The sequence below is a fragment of the Lithobates pipiens genome, unplaced genomic scaffold, assembly GCF_037356315.1.
Source record: "Lithobates pipiens isolate NorthernLeopardFrog02 unplaced genomic scaffold, aLitPip1_a1.2 Scaffold_13, whole genome shotgun sequence".
NCBI classification, from domain to species: domain Eukaryota; kingdom Metazoa; phylum Chordata; class Amphibia; order Anura; family Ranidae; genus Lithobates; species Lithobates pipiens.
In genome coordinates, this window is record NW_027507718.1 from 99,157,554 (window position 1) to 99,179,378 (window position 21,825).

Here is a 21,825-nt window from a genome sequence, read left to right on the forward strand (position 1 = left end):
ATGTTTGGTGTGTCTCCCAGGTGGCTTGTGGCAAACTTTAGACAAGACTTTTTATGGATATCTTTGAGAAATGGCTTTCTTCTTTCCCCTCTTCCATAAAGGCCAGATTTGTGCAGTGTACGACTGATTGTTGTCCTATGGACAGACTCTCCCACCTCAGCTGTAGTTCTCTGCAGTTCATCCAGAGTGATCATGGGCCTCTTGGCTGCATCTCTGATCAGTCTTCTCCTTGTCTGAGCTGAAAGTTTAGAGGGACGGCCAGGTCTTGGTAGATTTGCAGTGGTCTGATACTCCTTCATTTTCAAAATGATCGCTTGCACAGTGCTCCTTGGGATGTTTAAAGCTTGGGAAATCTTTTTGTATCCAAATCCGGCTTTAAACTTCTCCACAACAGTCTTACGGACCTGCCTGGTGTGTTCCTTGGTCTTCATGATGCTCTCTGCGCTTTCAACAGAACCCTGAGACTATCACAGAGCAGGTGCATTTATACAGAGACTTGATTACACACAGGTGGATTCTATTTATCACCATCAGTCATTTAGGACAACATTGGATCATTCAGAGATCCTCGCTGAACTTCTGGAGTGAGTTTGCTGCACTGAAAGTAAAGGGGCCGAATAATTTTGCACGCACCATTTTTCAGTTTTTTATTTGCTAAAAAAGTTTAAAATATCCAATAGATTTCGTTCCACTTCACAATTGTGTCCCACTTGTTGGTGATTCTTCACAAAAAATAAAAATTTTATATCTTTATGTTTGAAGCCTGAAATGTGGCAAAAGGTTGAAAAGTTCAAGGGGGCCGAATACTTTCGCAAGGCACTGTACATTCATATCGGTCCCTATCCTCAAGGAGCTTACAATCTAAATGACCCAAACTCACATTCATATATACCCATACTAGGGCCAATTTAGACAAAAGCCAATTACCGTATATACTCGAGTATAAGCCGAGATTTTCAGCCTCTTTTTTGAGGCTGAAAGTGCCCCCCTCGGCTTATACTCGAGTCATCGCTGTCTGCCCGCTCGATCAGCGTGTCGAGCAGACAGACAGCGGCCATTCTATAATTCAAAAGCCGCGCCTCCGGCTCCGCCTTCGCCTGTGATAGGCGGAACACTGAATTTCCCAGCAGCCTGTGTTCCGCCTATCACGGACATCGTATCATCCTCGTACTACGGACGAGGATGATACAATGTCCGTGATAGGCGGAACACAGGCTGCTGGGAAATTCAGTGTTCCGCCTATCACAGGCGAAGGCGGCGGCGCAGCTTTTGAATTTTACAATGGCCGCCGACGAAGAGGGCACGGGACGGAGGCAAGGCAAGGCACGGCACGGGACGGGACGGAGGCAAGGCACGGCGGCAAGGCACGGCACGGGACGGAGGCAAGGAGGCAAGGCACGGGACGGAGGCTCGGGACAAAGGCTCGGGACACAGGTAGGCTGGACACACACACACACACACACACACACACACACAGGGATGGATACACACACACACAGGGATGGATGGATGGATGGAGACACACACACACAGGGATGGATGGATGGAGACACACACACACAGGGATGGATGGATGGATGGATGGATGGATGGAGACACACACACACAGGGATGGATGGATGGATGGACACACACACACACAGGGATGGATGGACGGACACACAGGGATGGACGGACACACAGGGATGGACGGACACACAGGGATGGACGGACACACACACAGGGATGGACAGGCATGTCTCACCCTCGGCTTATACACGAGTCAATAAGTTTGCCAGTTTTTTTGGGGGTAAATTGGGGGCCTCGGCTTATATTCGGGTCGGCCTATACTCGAGTATATACGGTAACCTACCAGCATGTCTTTGGAGTGATTTCAATCGCTCTTACTTTGAATAATAATACTCATTCCGTTTTTACTTGGCTTACCTTGGTCATAATACGATAGGTTATATAAGTTTCCATAGTGCACACATGCTTCTTTGGGTCATCAACAGTAACAAAAAGGTCCCTCGTCTCTCCATCCATGTCGTCATCTAGCTGTAGCCTGTTAAGAAGTGAGGATGAAGATGCTGGACTTGAAGTATCTGCTGGGGTACCATTGGGTAAACTGAGGTCCTATGACAAGGCAAAAAAATAAAATAAAAAAAAGGACGATGAAATAAATGCACAATAAAAGCACAGCACATTAAGAAGCATTATTCACTGGTACCTTACAAATTCTAAAATGCACAAATCTTTGGATTTTCTACCCGTGGACTGTCAAGGTTTACAATAGAGTATAACACACTCCCTCTATGTATCTAGCTACCTTCAGTTTGTTAAAGGAAATAACAAGCTAGGACAATGCATAGGTCAGCAAAAATACCCACAAACAAGGGGCTTGCTTTTTGGCTTGACTGCTACTAGGACTGGAACAGCATATGTACTTTATAAAACACATACACTGTGTACACAAAGGCAGAAAAAATATGGTTTGGTATAGTTCTAGATAGACTGAGCGTTACAATAACATATTATTGCTATGGAAAAAAAGAAAATTATATTATAATATATATATATATATATATATATATATATATATATATATATATATATATATATATATATATATATATATATATATATATATATATATATATATATATATATATATATATATATACACACACATACACATACACACACACACTATAATATATTATATATATATATATTTTTTTTTTTTAAGAAATAATCTCGCACACGCAATATTGTCAAAAGTACAGAAGTATTGGGACATACTGCCTTTACACGCACATAAATTTAATGGCATTCCAGTCTCAGTCTGTAGGGTTCAATATTGCGTTTGCCCACCCTTTGCAGCTATAACAGCTTCAACTCTTCTAGGAAGGCTGTCCACAAGGTTTAGCAGTGTGTCTATGGGAATGTTTGACCATTCTTCCAGAAGCGCATTTGTGAGGTCAGGCACTGATGTTGGATGAGAAGGCCTGGCTCGCAGTCTCCACTCTAATTAATTCTACAGATGTTTTATCAGGTTGAGGTCAGAGCAAGCCAGTCGGGCTCCTCCACACCAAGCTCGCTCATCCAGGTCTTTATGGACCTTGCTTTGTGCAATGGTCCAAATCATTTGGTGGGGATTTTAAGGCATCAGCATACCAAGACTATTTGGACATTTTCATGTTCCCAACTTTGTGGGAACAGTGTGGGGAAGGCCCCTTCGTTTTCCAACATGAGTGCACAAAAGCAAGGTCCATAAAGACATGGATGAGCAAGTTTGGGGTGCAAGAACTTGAATGCAGAGTCCTGACCTCAACCCGATAGAACACCTTTGGGATGCATTAGAGTGGAGCCTGCGAGCAAGGCCTTCTCGTCCACACATCAGTGCCTGCCCTCACAGATGTAGTTCTGGAAGAATGGTCAAACATTCCCATAGACCAGTGATGGTGAACCTTGGCACCCCAGATGTTTTGGAACTACATTTCCCATGATGCTCAACTACACTTCAGGGTGCATGAGCATCATGGGAAATGTAGTTCCAAAACATCTGGGGTGCCAAGGTTCGCCATCACTGCCATAGACACACTCCTAAACCTTGTGGACAGCCTTCAATATCCAATAATATCAAGCTCTCCAATACCTATTAGTGTTTAGGTGCTGGCTTCATTACTTTAACCTCTATTATGTATTGACACACCTTGGCTGGTATCAAGATTACCTATTTTGACTGTTCTATACATAATCGCCAACACAGTGTGCCATTTTCACTACTGTGTATGGGCGTATAATCGCTCAATACTTTAAGTCTTATTTGATGCTCCTGAAGAAGCGCAAGGCACGTAACATGTAGAGCTCCAGGATTTGTACACCAGCTTCAATTCATGTATCCGATTTTGGTAGGAGTGTTTCTCCACCTCTAAGATGTTTATGGTATTTTTATAGTCTTTGCTCCATTGTCAAACTGTGCTATATGGACTTGATCTAGTGTTGATTTTAAGGATTGTCTCTACGTTTAATAAATGATTCTTTTATATCAATATATTTATATGGTCGTGCTTATAAAGTCCAAGCTCTGTTCTTCTAAACATATGCACTAAATTGTAGGACGTGGCACTGAATATTTTAGCAGTATCCACAGTACTACTCTGTGGTGATACGTTAATTTATTGAAACAATATTAAGCCTCCATCCTTTATGTGACAAGCTTTACTGTACAATGAAATGACTACGGTAGTAGCTATAACACAAGCAAACTCCACTGAATTTAAATCAAAAAATCAACTTTAGACTTGTCAGTCATTTCAAACTTGAAAAAGTCGGTATTTAACAAAAATAATATTTGCCCGTTTGATTTATTTTCACTGTATCATTAGGGGCACAACTTCCCATTCGGCAAGGGTAAGCTCCACCAAATGTCATTCTCCTTTTCAATGAGAGACCTAAAGTGGAACTACATTGCTGCACATCTAAGCACCAAAAAAGCGATTTAATTCATTTTTAATATTCAAAACAAACTACCCCATCCATTCATGTATCCATGCTTTATTTTTCTGAGAGATCACTTTGAAAAGCACCCTTCTAGCATTTCTGGCCGTGGTCATCTTGAGTAAGGGCAGACGATTCATTAAGCATTTACTTCCTGGAATCCATGTGCCCTTAGCTCAGGCATGCAGGCAGGAGGGTGTGCTTAGCTGGGAAAGCCTCCCCCACGAAAACTCCTGGGATGTACTACATCATTTGCCTAGGCCTGGATACCAGACCGGACCTGGGACCAGAACACAGATCAGGAGTTTACAGACTTTCGTACCTGAATTACTTGTTATGGGTCAGAGACAAACTATTCAAGCCAGAGACAGTCTGGTATCTACTTTTAGAATAAGGCCAGGGAAACAGTATAACCATTAGGGTTGCATTGAGGTAGTACAAAAGGAACCAAAAAACCCACCTCTGAAGTACTGTGAGATACAGCATTACCTTCTTCTAACAGAATCCTCACTTCCAGCACAAAACCCCAATACAATAGAGCCAGTAAAGACATCGTGTACTGAGGAGGGCAAAGCCATCGTGTACTGAGGAGGGCAAAGCCATCGTGTACTGAGGAGGGCAAAGCCATCGTGTACTGAGGAGGGCAAAGCCATCGTGTACTGAGGAGGGCAAAGCCATCGTGTACTGAGGAGGGCAAAGCCATCGTGTACTGAGGAGGGCAAAGCCATCGTGTACTGAGGAGGGCAAAGCCATCGTGTACTGAGGAGGGCAAAGCCATCGTGTACTGAGGAGGGCAAAGACATCGTGTACTGAGGAGGGCAAAGACATCGTGTACTGAGGAGGGCAAAGACATCGTGTACTGAGGAGGGCAAAGACACTTGAAAACAGCTGTAGGCTTTGTAAAATGATGGTTATATCTATGCTACATACCAGTGGTTCTTGATGCATAGATGGTCAAAACGGGCAAAAGCAATAATTTACAGAACTCTGCCCATTTACATATAGGGGAGATTGAGCTCCTTGATTTTGGGGTTTTGGTAATATCTTCTGTAATAAAGCAATGCTGTATCTCATAGAATGAGATCAGCAATGGCAGCCTCCTAAAATGTCTTTCAGTACAGGCTTCATTTAACACTCTTGACATGTGTGATGATTTACGAAGAAAGAAGCAAGGCTCATTACTGTGCATTCATGACAGGTTTTTGACGCATTTTTGTTTCGTTTCTGAAGCATTACAAAAAAAAAAAAAAAGCATCAAGAATGCTTATTAAATGTCCATGAAAGTATTATTTTTCTAGTGGCAGTGATGTAGGAGGAAATTATTCCTATCAGCTTTTGGGGGGGGGGGGGTAGGTTGTGGTGTGATAGCTGGCACTTTTGCGAATTCTTTGGAATCAAGATGGATGTGTACAGCGGTGGTCAAAAGTTTTGAGAACGACACAAATATTAATTTTCACAAAGTCTGTTGCTTCAGTGTTTTTAGATATTTTAGTCAGATGTTACTATGGTATACTGAAGTATAATTACAAGCATTTGAGAAGTGTCAAAAGGCTTTTATTGACAACTACATTAAGTTTATGCAAATAGTCAATATTTGCAGTGTCGACCCTTCTTTTTTATGGCCTCTGCAATTTGCCCTGGCAATACTTGGAGTTTGTCAAAATTTTGTTTTTTTTGTTCACCCGCCTCTTGAGGATTGACCACAAAATCTCAATTGGAATAAGGTCTGGGGAGTTTCCTTGCCATGGATCCAAAATGTCGATGCTTTGTTCCCCAAGCCACTTATTGATCACTTTTTCTTTATGGCAAGATGCTCCATTTTGCTGGAAAAGGCATTGTTCATCACAAAACTGTTCTTGGATGGTTGGGGAGAAGTTGTTCTTGGAGGATGTATTTGTAGCATTCTTTATTCATGGCTTTGTTCTTAAAGCGAAGTTTCACCCATTTTAGTTTATTAAAAGTCAGTAGCTACAAAAAGCATAGCTGCTGACTTTTAATAAACCGACACTTGCCTGCCACATGGTCCAGCGATGTGGCCACCCAGAGGCTAGATCCTCTGCCCCTCCTCGGCGCCATCATGGTAACCGTGGGCACCTGGCCGTAACAGCTTACGGCTTTGTGGTCGGGCGCACGCTGTGCTCTCCTATTAGCCAGCCGATCTTCTGGGACCGGAGTTGTGTCCCAGAAGATTGCTTGCAGGGAGGGGCCACCTAAGGCGAGAGGAGGAGTCACCTAAGCGGCTGAAGATAGAAAGCAAGAAGTGGGAGAGGAAGTCCTATGAAAAATGGCATGCCAAATGTGGCATGTCATGGGGGGGAGGAGTGCTTAAAATGGAAGTTCCACTTTTGGATGGAACTCCGCTTTAAGCAAACTTGTGAGTGAGCCCACTCCCCTGGCTGAGAAGCAATCCCACACATGAATAGTCTCAGGATGCTTTACTGTTGGCATGACACAAGACTGAAGGTAGCGCTGACCTTTTCTTCTGACAACGTTTTTTCCAGATGCCCCAATCGGAAAGGGGATTCATCAGAGAAAATGACTTTACCCCAATCCTCATCATTACAATCCCTGTACCTTTTGCTGAATATCAGTCTGTCCCTAATGTTTAGGCTATCACCCCTAAGCCCTGTACACACCATCAGAAAATATTTCAGGGCGATCGTATGATAATCGGATCGTTAGTACAGAGCTTATCAGGACAGTTCATCCGATATTATTTGATCGGACATGCATGAAAATGTTTTTTTTTTTCGTACGATACCAGATCGTACGATTTTGTTTAATCACTAAAGTTGTCATTTGGAAACACAATACAAATGCACTACACAACATAACATCACTTCTGAATATTTATTTTGTCGTACAATAATTTTTGTGCCTTTAGTAAGCTCTTCAGGTTTGATCTGAGATTAGAATGAAAAAAAAAACAAAAAAAAAACCCACGATCATTCGTCCGATAATCTCATCGTGTGTATCAGGCATTAGTCACAAACTGCATTCAGGAGTGATCATCCATCTGTAACTGCTACATGTGCAATCACATACACATGGACAGCTGGGGACAATTTTATGCTATGTAAATGCTGAACAGCTTCAACTATCCACATCTACCTGTAAATCCAGCTCCAGGAAGAAGGTGGATTCTTGCTGCAACTGTCACTAATCGTATGTGTACATGAGGCCTTAGGTAGGATTTTGAAAGTTTAAAATAGCTGACAGGTTAATTTTATGGAAAATATGAAGGACAAACGGTTTCTACTTAGCAACAAAATAAAACGAGGAAAGAAAAATACCACACTTCCTCTGAACTTTACACATTGTCACAAGACTGCTTGACCAGGTTCTCAACATTCATATCATTGAACCAAATTATTTCAAAAGCTTGTGCTACTAGTAAAGCCTGGAACACACTATCAGATTTTTCGCAGACAAAGCCTCTGGCTTTTGTCCGAAGGGCATTGGACAGAAACTTGTCTTGCATACAAACGGCACACAATTGTCAGCCAAACATGAACGTAGTGACGTTATACAGGGCTCGACAAAACCCGGGCGCCAGGTCGCATTTGCAACTAGATTAGTGACCTGGCACCTGGGGCAGCACAGCTAGGGGTATCCTGTCTCCAAGCCCCCCCCCCCCCCCCCCCTGGACGTGATCGCGTTGGGCCGTTCCGCCGGCAGGTAATTGAGGCCGCGGCTTTGAGGCCTTCTGCGGTCCTATGATTCCTTCTGGAATCTGGCGCCCTCTTGTGGTGGCCGTTGGTATGACCACCAGCAATGCTAATGGAGCTTCCTCTGCCTGTTTTTTTATTACCTGCCTATCTCCTTCCCTTTATTTAGAACCCCCTAAATATTGTATATATTTTTTATTCTACCACTCTAGAGAATAAAATGGTGGTTGTTGCAATACTGTCTGTCGCATCGTATTTGCGCAGCGGACTTACAAGCGCATTTTTTGGGGAAAAATAATTGATTTAATTAAAAAAAATAAGACAACAGTAAAGTTAGCCCAATTTTTTTTAGATTGTGAAAGATAATGTTACGCCGAGTAAATTGATACCCAACATGTCACGCTTCAAAATTGCACCCGCTCATGGAATGGCGACAAACTTTTATCCTTTAAAATCTCCATAGGCGACATTTAAAAAAATTCTACAGGTTGCATGTTTTGAATTAGAGAGGAGGTCTAGGACTAGAATTATTGCTCTCGCTCTACCGATCACGGCGATACCTCCTATGTGTGGTTTGAACACCGCTTTCATATGCGGGCGGGACAAAAAATGTTTTTCTTTTTTTTCTTATTTTAACTTTATTTTTATTTTTTTCACTGTTCTTTAAAAAAATAAATAAATAAATAAATAAATAAATAAATAAAAAAAAATAAATAGTGTCACTTTTATTCTTATTACAAGGAATGTAAAAATCCCTTGTAATAGAAAAAGCATGACAGGTCCTCTTAAATATGAGATCTGGGGTCAGAGAGACCTCAGATCTCATATTTACACTAAAACGTGGCACTATCTTCCCCTCACTCGTCTCTATTTCAGGCCAGGGACAGGTCCGGATCGCTACCGTTACCGACCTGGCTCCTAACTTTTTAAGCTGGCTCCTAGATTCCAAGCAAATTTGTCAAGCCCTGACATACTAGACATACTACGAGACAATAAAGAGGAAGTTCAATTGTCATGTGCCACCCTTTGGGCTCCTTCAGCTAATTTCATGTTAGTAGAAATTTGGTGAGTGTTGATTTGCGCTTTTCATTTAGGTTCTGAACGGCCGTTCGTCAACCAGCCATGTTGTGGAATCAGAGGAGATAACGTGTTATTTATTATTGGCCTTGAAGTTATTGGTTTGACCCAAGTCCAGTCCAGGAACAGGAGGAGGATTTCTTGGTTGCTTTATTAATCGTGAAAAATTATGTCATATGCCTTTGCTGCGGGAGCTCCAGGAGAATAATCTGGACGATTTTCGGAATTAACACCGGATGACAGACCCCTGCTTTCACAAACTTGGCATTAAACTCCTATATTGAGGAGGACACCACATGCATGGGGCTTTTATTTTATTTTTTGGTTGAATAATGATTTGATATGGTATATTTTATCTTTTTCGATGCATAGAATGCACTTTTTGGTTAAGTTCTATTGGTAGATAAAAAAAATTTGAAAAATATATGCCATTTTTATTTTTTTAAATGCACAATAAAAAAAATTGTGTAGAACAATACTTGGCTATGTGTTTAACTTAACCACTTAAGGACTGAACCTCTTTTTGAGATGTGTTGTTTACAAGTTAAAACATTTTTTTTTTTTACTTAGAACCCCCCAAAAAAATTGTTTTTATTACTTAGAACCCCCCTAACATACATTTTTTTCTAACACCCTTTAAAAAAAATAATAATAAAAAAAAAAAATTCTACAGGTTGCAAGTTTTGAGTTACAGAGGAGATCTAGGGCTAGAATTATTGCTCTCACTCTACCAATCTCTGTGATACCTCACATATGTGGTTTGAACACAGATTTCATATGCGGGTGCTACTCACTTATGCGTTCGCTTCTGTACGTGTGCTCGGTGGGACGGGGCATGTTTAAAGGATTTTTATTTTACCTTTTATTTTTACACTTAAAAAAAAAAAAAAAAATCGTGCCACTTTATTCCTATTACAAGGAATGTAAACATCCCTTGTAATAGAAAAAAGCATGACTGTTCAAAAAGACCTGAGCTCTCATATTTACACAAAAATGCAGAAATTTGTCATAAAAAATAAATAAAAAATAATAAAGAGCTATGGGCGGAAGTGACGTTTCGACGTCGCTTCTGCCCTGCAATGTTATGGAGATAGGTGGGGCCATCTTCCCCTCACTCCATACCCAGCAAGGGTGAAGACCCAATCGGGCACCGGAATGTGGCGGTGGGGGGGCCTCCCCTCTTCCGCCGCCGATAAAAGTGATCTTGTGGCGAATCTGTGCCATAACAATGATATTCCTCTTCAAACTTAGGACGCATATCGGCGTGTGGCAATCCATAAGTGGTTAAAATGACAGTTCAGCAGTAGGCAGTTACATTTTAAAAAATACAATGTAAAATGAACAAGGGACACTAACATAGATGTATCTTTGATCTTAAAAACTACGGGATAATGGTGTTGTGGTAACTTGCCCAAAAAAAAAAAAAAAAGTAATGCGTTATGATTAGAAAGATGATATACCTGTTGCTCTGGTATATCTTATTTATATTGCATAGTGCAGGTCAGTGGCCAGACCTGAACCTGTAGCTCTCTTACAACTGTGTGTTTGCTCCATATTGGCACTGTATCCGCTAAATCATGCTCTAAGCAATTATTTTGCAGAGCAGAGTAGTGACTGGCCAGAGGGATTACTTTGATGCAACTGGCCAGCTTAAACGTGTATTGCAAGGTATTAGAACCAAAAATCCTTTTTATGCAAAGTTTACTAGCAAGTGTGCAGCGCATTGTACAGAGGGTTCATTCTGTTTTTTTTATAAGTTATGATTAGTGGCACTGAGTTGATCTCGGACTAAGAAAACGGTAAAATTACATAGCAGTCATATGACTTTTGCTTGCAGTGTATTGAGAAAGTCTGAAGCAGTCATCCCTGACCCCTAAGCAGCCAGACTGATTAAATTGCAGATGCTGCAAAATCTATGTGTCCGGGTTTCCAAGGCTGGAGATACAGAGTACTAAAGGTTCAGACTTACTTCTAAACAGAGTAAAATGGTTCATTCAAACTCCGCCACTGAGTAGAACTCCCTTAGTAAAAGGGTATCTTGCATTTCAGCTAAAATGGAAACCTCTCAATTTAATTTGACCGATTTTTGTGGTGTATGAAAAACTCTTAAGTGTTGTGTTTCGTTTTAATTCGTTAATTAATTTTGTTTAGTTATATTCGTTAAATTCATTAAATTCGTTTTCGTATTTCGTTTAGTTTTCTGTCGAATAAAAAAAAAAAAAAAAAAAAAAAAAAAAAAAAAAAAAAATCGGTCACATTCAAAAATATTTCAACCAAATTTGAAAATATTTCTACCGAAATCGAAATGATTTCAACATGATTCGAAAATATTTTGCGACCCGACTTTAGGGCCATGTATCCCAGGGTCACTTGGTGCTAAAAACCCCAAATTTGGATATGTTTTAGTGCTAGTTCTATTGTGTTTGCACCAAATTTGGTGTTTCTAGCTATAAATGACCCCAAAATATGTGGTCCCAAATTCGGGTCGCAAAATGTCATTCTCTGCTGCAGAAAAATACCTTCATATTGCCCATATCTGGGGTCGCTTGGTGGCAGGTGACGTGGCAAGTGGACAATCCACAACTTGGTCACGTGGCACTCGTGGCCGGGCACGTGGCACTCGTGGCAGGTGTCGTGGCACGTGGACAATACACAACTTGTGGCAGGTGACGTGGCAAGTGGACAATACACAACTTGTGGCAGGTGACGTGGCAAGTGGACAAATACACAACTTGTGGCAGGTGACGTGGCAAGTGGACAAATACAATACACAACTTTTGGCAAGCGGACAATGACATACAGCATATGCTCTTGCCTTGCGATCGACATCTGTGACTTCTTCAATCAGGCATGCTGACAACTTCATTGATACCATAAATATAAATGAAATAAGAGGTGTGTTTTTTTTTCACTGGTACACTGCAAGTATGAAAAGTTGATGTGACAGATCTATACAAGTATAAGTAACTAACCATCTGCCAAAATTTCTAATTCAAATCGAAAAGATTAGAAAAAAAAATTTAATAGAATAAAATAGAAAGAATATACAACCATCTTCTGAAATTCAAATTCGAATAGAATAAAATTTGAATTTCGAATAGTATGAATTCAAATTTTTAAATGAATTCATTTTAAATTTGGATAGAAAAGATAAAAAATAGAAAATAGACTAGAAAACGATAGAACAGAATATAATATATTATATTTTATTCTGTTCTATTGTTTTTCTAGTCTATTCTCTTATATTCTATTAAAATCAAAATCATTATATACTAAATTCGAATTTCAGAAGATGGAGATATATATATCTGACATTTGAATTTCGTATAGAATGAATTCGAATTGAAAAGATTAGAATAGAATTAGAGAATAGACTAGAACAATAGAACAGAATAGAATATAGATACAATCTATTTCATTTAATTTTTTGGCAGATTACCATTTGTTTTAATAAGATCTCCTGCAGACTATTAGCATCCATTTCATTTTTTGCAGATCTCCCGCAGACTATTGGTATCTATTTCATTTTTTCACCAGATCTCCCGCAGACTATTAGCATCTATTTCATTTTTTTGCAGATCTCCTGCAGACTATTAGCATCTATTTCTTTTTAAGCAGATCTCATGTAGACTATTAACAGCCATTTCACTTATTTTTTTGCAGATCTCCTGCAGACTGTTAGAATCAATTTCATTTTTCTTTTTTTTGCAGATTACCATTTATTTCCATCAGATCTCCTGCAGTATATTAACATCTATTTCATTTTTTGCAGATCTCTTGCAGACTATTAGCATCCATTTCATTTTTATATTTTTTTTGCATTAGAACAGCCATTTCCTTTATATATAGATGCTAATAGTCTGCAGGAGATCTGCAAACAATGAAATATATGTTATTATAATGCAGGAAATCTGATGGAAATAAATAGTAATCTCCCAAAAAAATGAAATTGATTCTAACAGTCTGCAGGAGATCTGCAAAAAGAAAAGAAGTGAAATGGCTGTTAATAGTCTACAGATCTGCTAAAAAAAAAATAGATGCCAATGGTCTGCAGGAGATCTGGTTAGAAAACAAAATAGATACTAATAGTCTGCAGGAGATCTGCAAACATGTAAATAGATGCCAATAGTCTGCAGGAGATCTTATGGAAACAAATATTAATCTGCAAAAGAAATTAAAAATGAAATAGATAGTATCTATATTCTATTGTTTTTCTAGTCTATTCTCTATTTCCTTTCTATTCAAATTCATTCTAAAATAAATAACAACAACAAATTTATATATATATATATATATATATATATATATATATATATATATATATATATATATATATATATATATATATATATATATATATATATATATATATATATATATATATATATATATATATATATATATATATATATATATATATATATATATATATATATATATAAACCACCATCTTCCGAAATTCGCATTTAGTATATAATGATTTCGATTTTAATAGAAAAGCTTTTAATAGAATATAAAAGAATAGACTAGAAAAACAAACAATAGAACAGAACAGAATAAAATATAATATATTATATTCTGTTCTATCATTTTTCTAGTCCATTTTCTATTTTATTATAATCTTTTCTATCCAAATTTAAAATTAAATTAATTAAAATTTTTGAATTCATACTATTCGAAATTCAAATTTATTCTATTTGAAATTTGAATTTCAAAAGATGGTTGTATATTCTATTTTATTCTATTAAATTATATTTTTTTCTAATCTTTTCTATTTGAATTAGAAATTTTAGAAGATGGTTACTTCCTTATATACATCTGTCACATCAACTTCTCATACTTGCAGTGTACCAGTGCAAAAAAACACACACATCTTATTTTATTTATATTACTTTTCTGCAGAAGAGAATGACATTTTGCAACTCGACTTTGGGGCCACATATCTCGGGGCCACTTATAGCTAGGAGCCCCAAATTTGGTATGCAAACACAGTAGAACAATTTGGGGTTTCTAGCTCCAAGTGACCCCGAGTTATGGGGCCCCAAAGTCGGGTCACAAAATGTCAAGCACTTTTCTGTAGCAGAGAATGACATTTTGCGACCCGACATTGGGGCCCCATAACTTGGGGTCACTTTATGCTAGAAACCCCAAATTTGGATATGTTGTAGTGCTAGTTCTACTGTGTTTGCATACCAAATTAGCTATAAGTGGCCCCGAGATACATGGCCCCAAAGTCGGGTTGCAAAATGTCATTTTTCGAATTTGATTCGAATTTTGTTATTCGGATGCATCCGAATAACGAAAATTCCTCCGAATTTCGATTCGGAACGAAACGAAATGCACATGTCTAGTGTATAAACCCTTGTACACACGGTCGGACATTCCGACAACAATCCGGATTTTGTCCAAAACTGGTGTTGCATACACACGGTCGGACAAAGTTGTTGGAAAATCCGATCGTTTGTAACGTAATGACGTAATTTAGTTAGGACGGGACTACGTTCAAGCTAGTAGCCAATAGCTTTGGTCTAGGAATTTGATCTGAGCATGCGTGGCACTTTGCCCGATCAGAATTCTCTACAAACGATCGGACAAAGTCTGATTGGATCATGTTGTCGGAAAATTTTATAGCCCAGCTCTAAAACTTTGTTGGCCGGATATTCCGATGGAGCCCACACACTGTCGGATTATCCGACAACACGGTCCGATCGGACATTTTCCGTCGGTATGTCAGACTGTGTATACAAGGGCTAACAGTTTCAACTAAATAAAATTTGCTCTGGTTCTATAAATCCATCATAGCATTTTAGAAAAGACATGGATTTTTTTTTTCCCTGACTGCGCACACAAGATTTCTGCTGCCAATCATGGTGTAATTAACGGAGAGCAGAGGGCTGAAGAACTTATTGGCGCATTTATTTTTAGCTACACTGCTCTCATGTGGGTGACAAATTGTTTAGTTCCCAGTAGCTTTTAATCCAGTATATGAGACTGCTGTCAAAAGAGTGACACGGCAGGGAAAGGCAACCATTCATCACTGCCCCTTGCAGGAAACAAAACAGGCACTGTTGCACTCTTGCATAAATAATTAATACGTGACATATTCATAAAAACAAAACCAAAAAAAAACAAAAAACAAAAACACACACGCGATCACAGCACTGGTAACTTTTACACAGCAGTGTTTAACTGCGCAGGGCCTGTAGCTGATGCGACCGCCAGGCTCCCGCGATCGCTTGTGACAGAGCGAGAACTGGGATCTGTGTGTGTAAAACACAGATCCTGGTTCTTTCAGGGGAGAGGAAACAGATCCCGTGTTCATACTATGTATGAACGCTGATCTCCCTCTCCTCCTAGACAGTCCCACCCCCCCCAGAGTTAACCCCTTGATACCCCCTAGTGTTAACCCTTTCCCTGCCAGTTACATTTACACAGTAATCAGTGCATTTTTATAGCACTGATCGCTGTATAATTTTTAATGGTTTCAAAAACGTGTCAAAAATGGCCGATGTGTCCGCCATAATGTCGCAGTCCCGATAAAAAAAAAAAAAAAAAATCACAGATCGCCATCATTACTAGTAAAAAAAAAAAAAAAAAAAATGCCATAAATCTATCCCCTATTTTGTAGATGCTATAATTTTTGTGCAAACCAATCAATATATGCAATTTTTTTTTACAAAAATACGTAGAAGAATACACATCAGCCTAAACGGAGGGAAAAAAATTTTTTTTTCTCTCAATAAAAAATGTGGGCTATTTATTATAGCAAAAAGTAAAAGATATTGGGGGTTACTTACGAAAAGGCAAATCCACTTTGCACTACAAGTACACTTGAAAGTGCACTTGGAAGGGCAGTCGCTCTAAATTTAAGGGGTAGATCTGAAATGAGTGGAAGCTCTGCTGATTTTATCATCCAATCATTTGCAAGCTAAAATGCTGTTTTTTATTTTCCTTGCATGTCCCCCTTGGATCTACAGCAACTTTACTTCCAAGTGCACTTGTTCTTATTCTGATTGATGTCCCAAAGCAGATTAAAAGCAGCTCTTTATTTTTGTTAATACTGGCCTATAGCTCCACCCTAGTCCCAAACCCAATTTATGGGCATTGCTGTGGGGGGAGTTACAGCCAGAAATGAGCCCCCAGTCCCCTCTTTAAGCGGTGTTTTAGCAGTATGAATGAACAATAAGCACTGCAGGCTGTTAGTAAACATACAGTACATGGAATTGGCAACTTTATCACACAGAGCTGATTGTTTATTCATAATAGTAAAAGATTACTCAGTGCTGCAAGGGCTGTGCGATCTCTCTGCGGCTGCTTGTAAACATATAGCCCAGTCACACAGTGTTTTCATAGATCTTTAATGTGTTTAGGGCAGTCTCTCTCACCAATAGATGTGCTCAGAATGTAGGAAAGACAGGTTCAAACTAGACTTTAGCATATTTCTGGACATGATTGGTTTGACATGCAGTTTTCATCTGTAAAGGAAATTTGTAAATTTTTTATAAAATTGTATTCTATTTTTGTATGGTTTGCCTATGTATTGCACACTGCACTTTCATTGTGCACACGGCACTAATAATGTTTTTCATTACATGTTGCATTCTTTCGAGTCCCGATTAGAATTTGGCCCGCCTATGCTACGCCCCTTGTTACCATAAAAGTACAATTAACGCGATACCTATATAATAATTGTAGCCTGCTGCTTTTACATAGTGGGTAAGGTTGAATAAAGACAATAGTCCATCCCATTCAACCTGTGTGGGTATACGTGTGTCAGCGTCGATAGTCATTTCCCACATCCCTTTATGTTGGGTTCTTTCAGATGCATGTCCAAGAGTCTTTTAAAAATATCAATACTTCCCGCTGACACCAGTTGTGGAACAGAGTTCCACGTTCTTATAACCCTGACAGTTAAAAACCCCAAGTGCAGCTTAAGGTTAAACCACTTCTCCTCCAATCTCATTGTGTGGCCCAGTATCCTCTTTTTTCCTATGCTGGAATCACCATTGAGATATTTGTAGATTGCCATCATGTCCCCTCTCAAGCTAACAATTTAGTGCTTGTAGCCATTCCTCGTAATGGAGTTCTTACAATCCCAAAATTTATTTCATTGTCCTTCTTTGGACTCTCTCCAGCACATCCCTTCTAAGGACTAGTGATCAGAACTGGACGAAATACTCCAGATGGGGCCTAACCAGAGTTCTACAAAGTGGCAGGATTATAGTTTTATCCCTGGAGTATATCCCCTTTTTTATGCATGCCAATATTGTGCCGTCTTTGGTAGCTGCAGCTTGACATTGCATGAGATTGCGCAGTCTGTCTTCTACTGGGACCCCTAGATCTTTCTCCATCCTTGATTCCCCCAGAGGTTCTCCCCTTAGTGAGTAGTTTGTGTTTATGTTTTTAGCCCCCAAGTGCATTACCTTATATTTCTAAACATTAAACCTAATTTGCCATGTAGTTGTGCACTCCATTATTTTGTTCAGGACTTTCTGTAAAATTTCTACATCCTTATGTGAAGTTATTGCCCTGCTTATTTTTGTGTCGCCCGCAAAAACTGAGGTTAAACCATTTATCTCATCTTCTATATCATTTATGAATTGTTAAACAGAATTGGACCCAAGACAGAGCCTTGGGGTACCCCACTTACCACTCCAGACCAGTCTGAGTACACACTATTTATCACCACCCTCTGGACATGCCCCTGTAACCAGTTTTCTATCCAGGTACATACCTTATGGTTTATGCGAACAGACATCAGCTTGTAGATTAAGCGTCTATGGGGAACTGTATCGAATCATTTGAATGCCTTTGCAAAATCCACATACACCACATCTACGGGCCTCCCCCTATCTAGCTGACAGCTCAACTTCCTCAAAGAATCATGTGTACAAAAAAAAAAAATTCAATTGTGCCAAATAAACAGAACAGTTATTTTGGAAAGATGCTGAGTTTAGATTTTGTGTCTGTCTGTTCCCTACTGTTTAGTAATTAATTTAGAACCACTAATCAATATGAGGATAGGATTTGCCCATCTATAACCTTTCCAGAACACATCAAAGGTCTTCCCGTACCTTTTTCAGCATATTGAACCATCAAGGTTTATGTCAGTTTAATCGAAAAACAGTTGTGAACATGCGAGTGGTTTTGTAGTTTGGCAGCAGCTTGGAGGCTGGGTTCCCACTGCTGCAATGTCAGACATTGCATGTAATTTGCAATGCTGTGCAAATCACATGCAATGTCTGTGCGATGCCAATTCAGCAATACAGCTTGTATGGCTGAGTTTGCATCGCATCTGGACCAAACTTGCACAGGACCCATTTTTCAGTCCGCACCAGAATCGGATCGAATTGGGTGTTCAATCAGTGATTCCATGCTCTCCCTTTCTGCTCTGTAGGACAGTAGAAACAAGTCCCATATCCAGTTACTATGTGATGCACAAGCCCCATAAAGTAAACAAAAAAACTTCCCTTACAAACCAAATCCTCCTTCATTTTTGTCTCACGTACTCCTACTCCGGCCTGTTTCACACAGGCTTCAGTTTCTGTGAACAGTACACTTTGACAAAGCATTTGCAGAGCTTTCAGCAAGCGTTGTTGAAGCTTTTAACCACTTGCTTACTGGGCACTTAAACCCCCCTCCTGCCCAGACCAGTTTTTAGCTTTCAGCGCTGATGCACTTTGAATGACAATTGCGCGGTCATACAACGCTGTACCCAAATGAATTTTTGATCATTTTTTTCCCACAAATAGAGCTTACTTTTGGTGGTATTTAATTACAGCTCGGAGTTTTATTTTTTGCTAAACAAACAAAAAAAGATGCAAAAAAAAAAAAAAAAAAAATCATGTTTCATAGTTTGTTATAAAATTTTGCAAACAGGTAATTTTTTTCCTTCATTGAAATGCGCTGATGAGGCGGCACTGGTGGGCACTGATAGGCACAGATAAGGCAGTACTGATGGGCACAGATAAGGCGGCACTGATGGGCACAGATAAGGCCGCACTGATGGGCACAGATAAGGCGGCACTGGGGTGCAGCACTGTTGTTGAGGCAGATTGTGGGCACTGATCAGTGGCACTGTGGGCACTGATGGGGGGCACTTATTTTATTACATAGGTGGCACTGTCAGGGGGCAGGTGGGCACGGATACGCTGGCCGTGATCGGGACTAATGTCCCGATCACGGGCGCCGGTGATCAGCTTTTTTTTTTCTCCTCGCACTGTCAGCACGAGGAGGAAAAATAGCCGATTACCGGCTCTGTTGTGTCACATGATCAGCTGTCATTGGCTGACAGCTGATCACGTGGTAAGGGGGTCGGGATCGACCCCTTGCTCCGATCCGTGATCAGGCGAGTCTCAGACTCGCTGATCCCAGAGTGCGCCGCGCACGCCCCTCAGGGGGCGCGCAGGCCGCTCGTGCACGGGACGACGTCAATAGACGTAGTCCCGGCAAAGCAGGTCCATGCTGTAGCCGTCATTCGGCTATAGCGCGGATCTCTAGAGGTTAAAGTACCATTCAGGTCCAGTGATTAAATGTTGAACACAGATCCTAATAGGAATGTTGGTTGCCACATTAAACAAGCTGCTAGCAGGCTTCAGAACTTCTTGAAGCTTGTCGAAAGCCTGCTAGCAGCTTGTTTAGAGAAACCACAAAAGATAATCAGGCACCAGGATGGATATAAATCAATGATTACCTTTATATAAAAAAAAAAAAAAAAAAAAAAAAAAAAAAACGATTTTCTGGATTTTTAGCAGATTTTTTTAAAATAAAATGCTTTTGGAGTAAGAATCTAAAAGATAGTTTTCTATTTAAGATACATTCATAATTTCGTTTATTCAGCATGAGGCTGTATATTCTGCAATATTTACATATTTTGTAAACTCATTCAATGAATCCAAGCCCTGTAAGCTGAGATAACATGTATTGCATTAATGCATTCACACAATTTCACAGTAGCCATGAGAAAAAACAAAGTTCAGGAATATTCCTTTATCCCATTGTTTTGCAAATCTATGTACACCAGGGGTTGACAAATTTGCTTTGAATTTAGGAGCCAGTTTTTTTTTTTTTTTTTTTAAAGTGGTAGGGATTGTCAACTCCTGGGGTAAGGCCACTCATTTTCACCCCCTATCCCTAACTCACAATGGAGCACCCAGTCAATAACTCCATTGAAATGCTGTTACATCAGGGTTATGGGCTGACCAGAAAGAGTAAGGCTGGCAACAGATGGAACTGGCTGGCACTGGTTGCCACTGGCAGGCACATGGAACTGCCAGATGGCATTGGCAGGTGACACTGGTTTGGCACTGGCAGGTGGGCACTATTGGCACTGGCAGGTGGGCACTATTGGCACTGGCAGGTGGCACTATTGGCACTGGCAGGTGGCACTATTGGCACCAATTGGCAGGTGGCACTGGTTTGGAAGTGGCAGGTGGCCCTGGTTGGCGGTGGCACTGGTTGGTGTTGGCAGGTGGCACTGATTGGTGGTGGCACTGGCAGGTGGCACTTGTTGGCAGTGGCACTGGTTGGCGGTGGCATTAGTTGGCGGTGGCAGGTGGCACTGGTTGGTGGCATTAGTTGGCGGTGGCAGGTGGCACTGGCAGGAGGTATTGATTGGTGGTGGCACTGGTTGGCACTAGCAGGTGGCACTGATTGGTGGTGGCACTGAATGGCGGTGGCACTGGCAGGTTTCACACGAGCACTCTGTTACTGAAATATAACAGAGGAGCTCTCAGAACTGAGCTTAATGTCGGAATGGGCGGGACCCAGCCGGGGTGTGAAACAAGTAACAGAGGCGGATCTGTCAGATTGGAGCTTGATGTCGGGGTGGGCGGGACTTAGCAGCTATCAAACACCAGCCAACGATTGGGCTGCTTAAGAAAAGGGGCGGGCCACATACACGTAGCGGCCCGCCCAGATCCCATTGGCTGGTGTTTGATAGCTGCTGGGTCCGGCCCACCCCGACATCAAGCTGAAATCTGACAGATCCTCCTCTCTCCGTTGCTTGTCAGTTTCACGCACTTAGCGTGGCGCCGCTGAGTGTGGAGGAGGGAGGAGGACGGCAGTCAGTGTTAATGCTGCTGCATGTCTGGGACATCAATAGTGAGTGGGCTGGTGGCAGCTTAGGCACCAGGTTGCGATTTCTGGTCGCATTGGCGACCTGGCGCCTGGGGTTTGTCGAGCCCTGATGTACACTACAAACTGTATGATTGAATCTGTTCTGATATCGCTGTTTTACTAACCTGACAGCTTATATTATCCTAAATAGGAAACATTCATATTGTTTGCAAGTATTAAAGATTCTAACTACCAGCAATAATAAGTCCTTACATTTAAAGAGCACCTGTCATTTCAGATCCATCATGGTGGCACCTGATAGTGGGCATCCACTCACCTGCTGCAGCCACATCCCTCACCTTGTGTCACTGCCACATCACCAGCCGTCCCATTAAAGTGAACGGGACTGTCGGTGTGACAACAGACGGTCAGAGGAGTCGCCGCTGTGAGATAAGAGTTGCTCTTTAAAAATGATGATTTAAATAGAGTTGATTTATATCGAGCATTTTTACTAGTGATTTAAATTGCGATTTAAATCAAA

At 40.5% G+C, this 21,825-nt stretch overlaps 1 protein-coding gene across 5 annotated transcripts in view; it reads right to left on the minus strand.

Moving 5' to 3' along the window:
* SNX30 (sorting nexin family member 30) overlaps positions 1–21,825 on the minus strand; it is a 93,441-nt gene that overhangs the window by 37,136 nt on the left and 34,480 nt on the right. For 4 of the 5 annotated variants that reach the window (XM_077475324.1, XM_077475326.1, XM_077475328.1 and 1 more), the window contains one exon: positions 1,927–2,115. In XM_077475324.1, the coding sequence (XP_077331450.1) occupies positions 1,927–2,115 (189 nt within the window). Of the gene's footprint in view, positions 1–1,926; positions 2,116–17,961; positions 18,063–21,825 lie in introns of those variants that run through there. The other variant, XM_077475327.1, reaches the window with a different exon arrangement.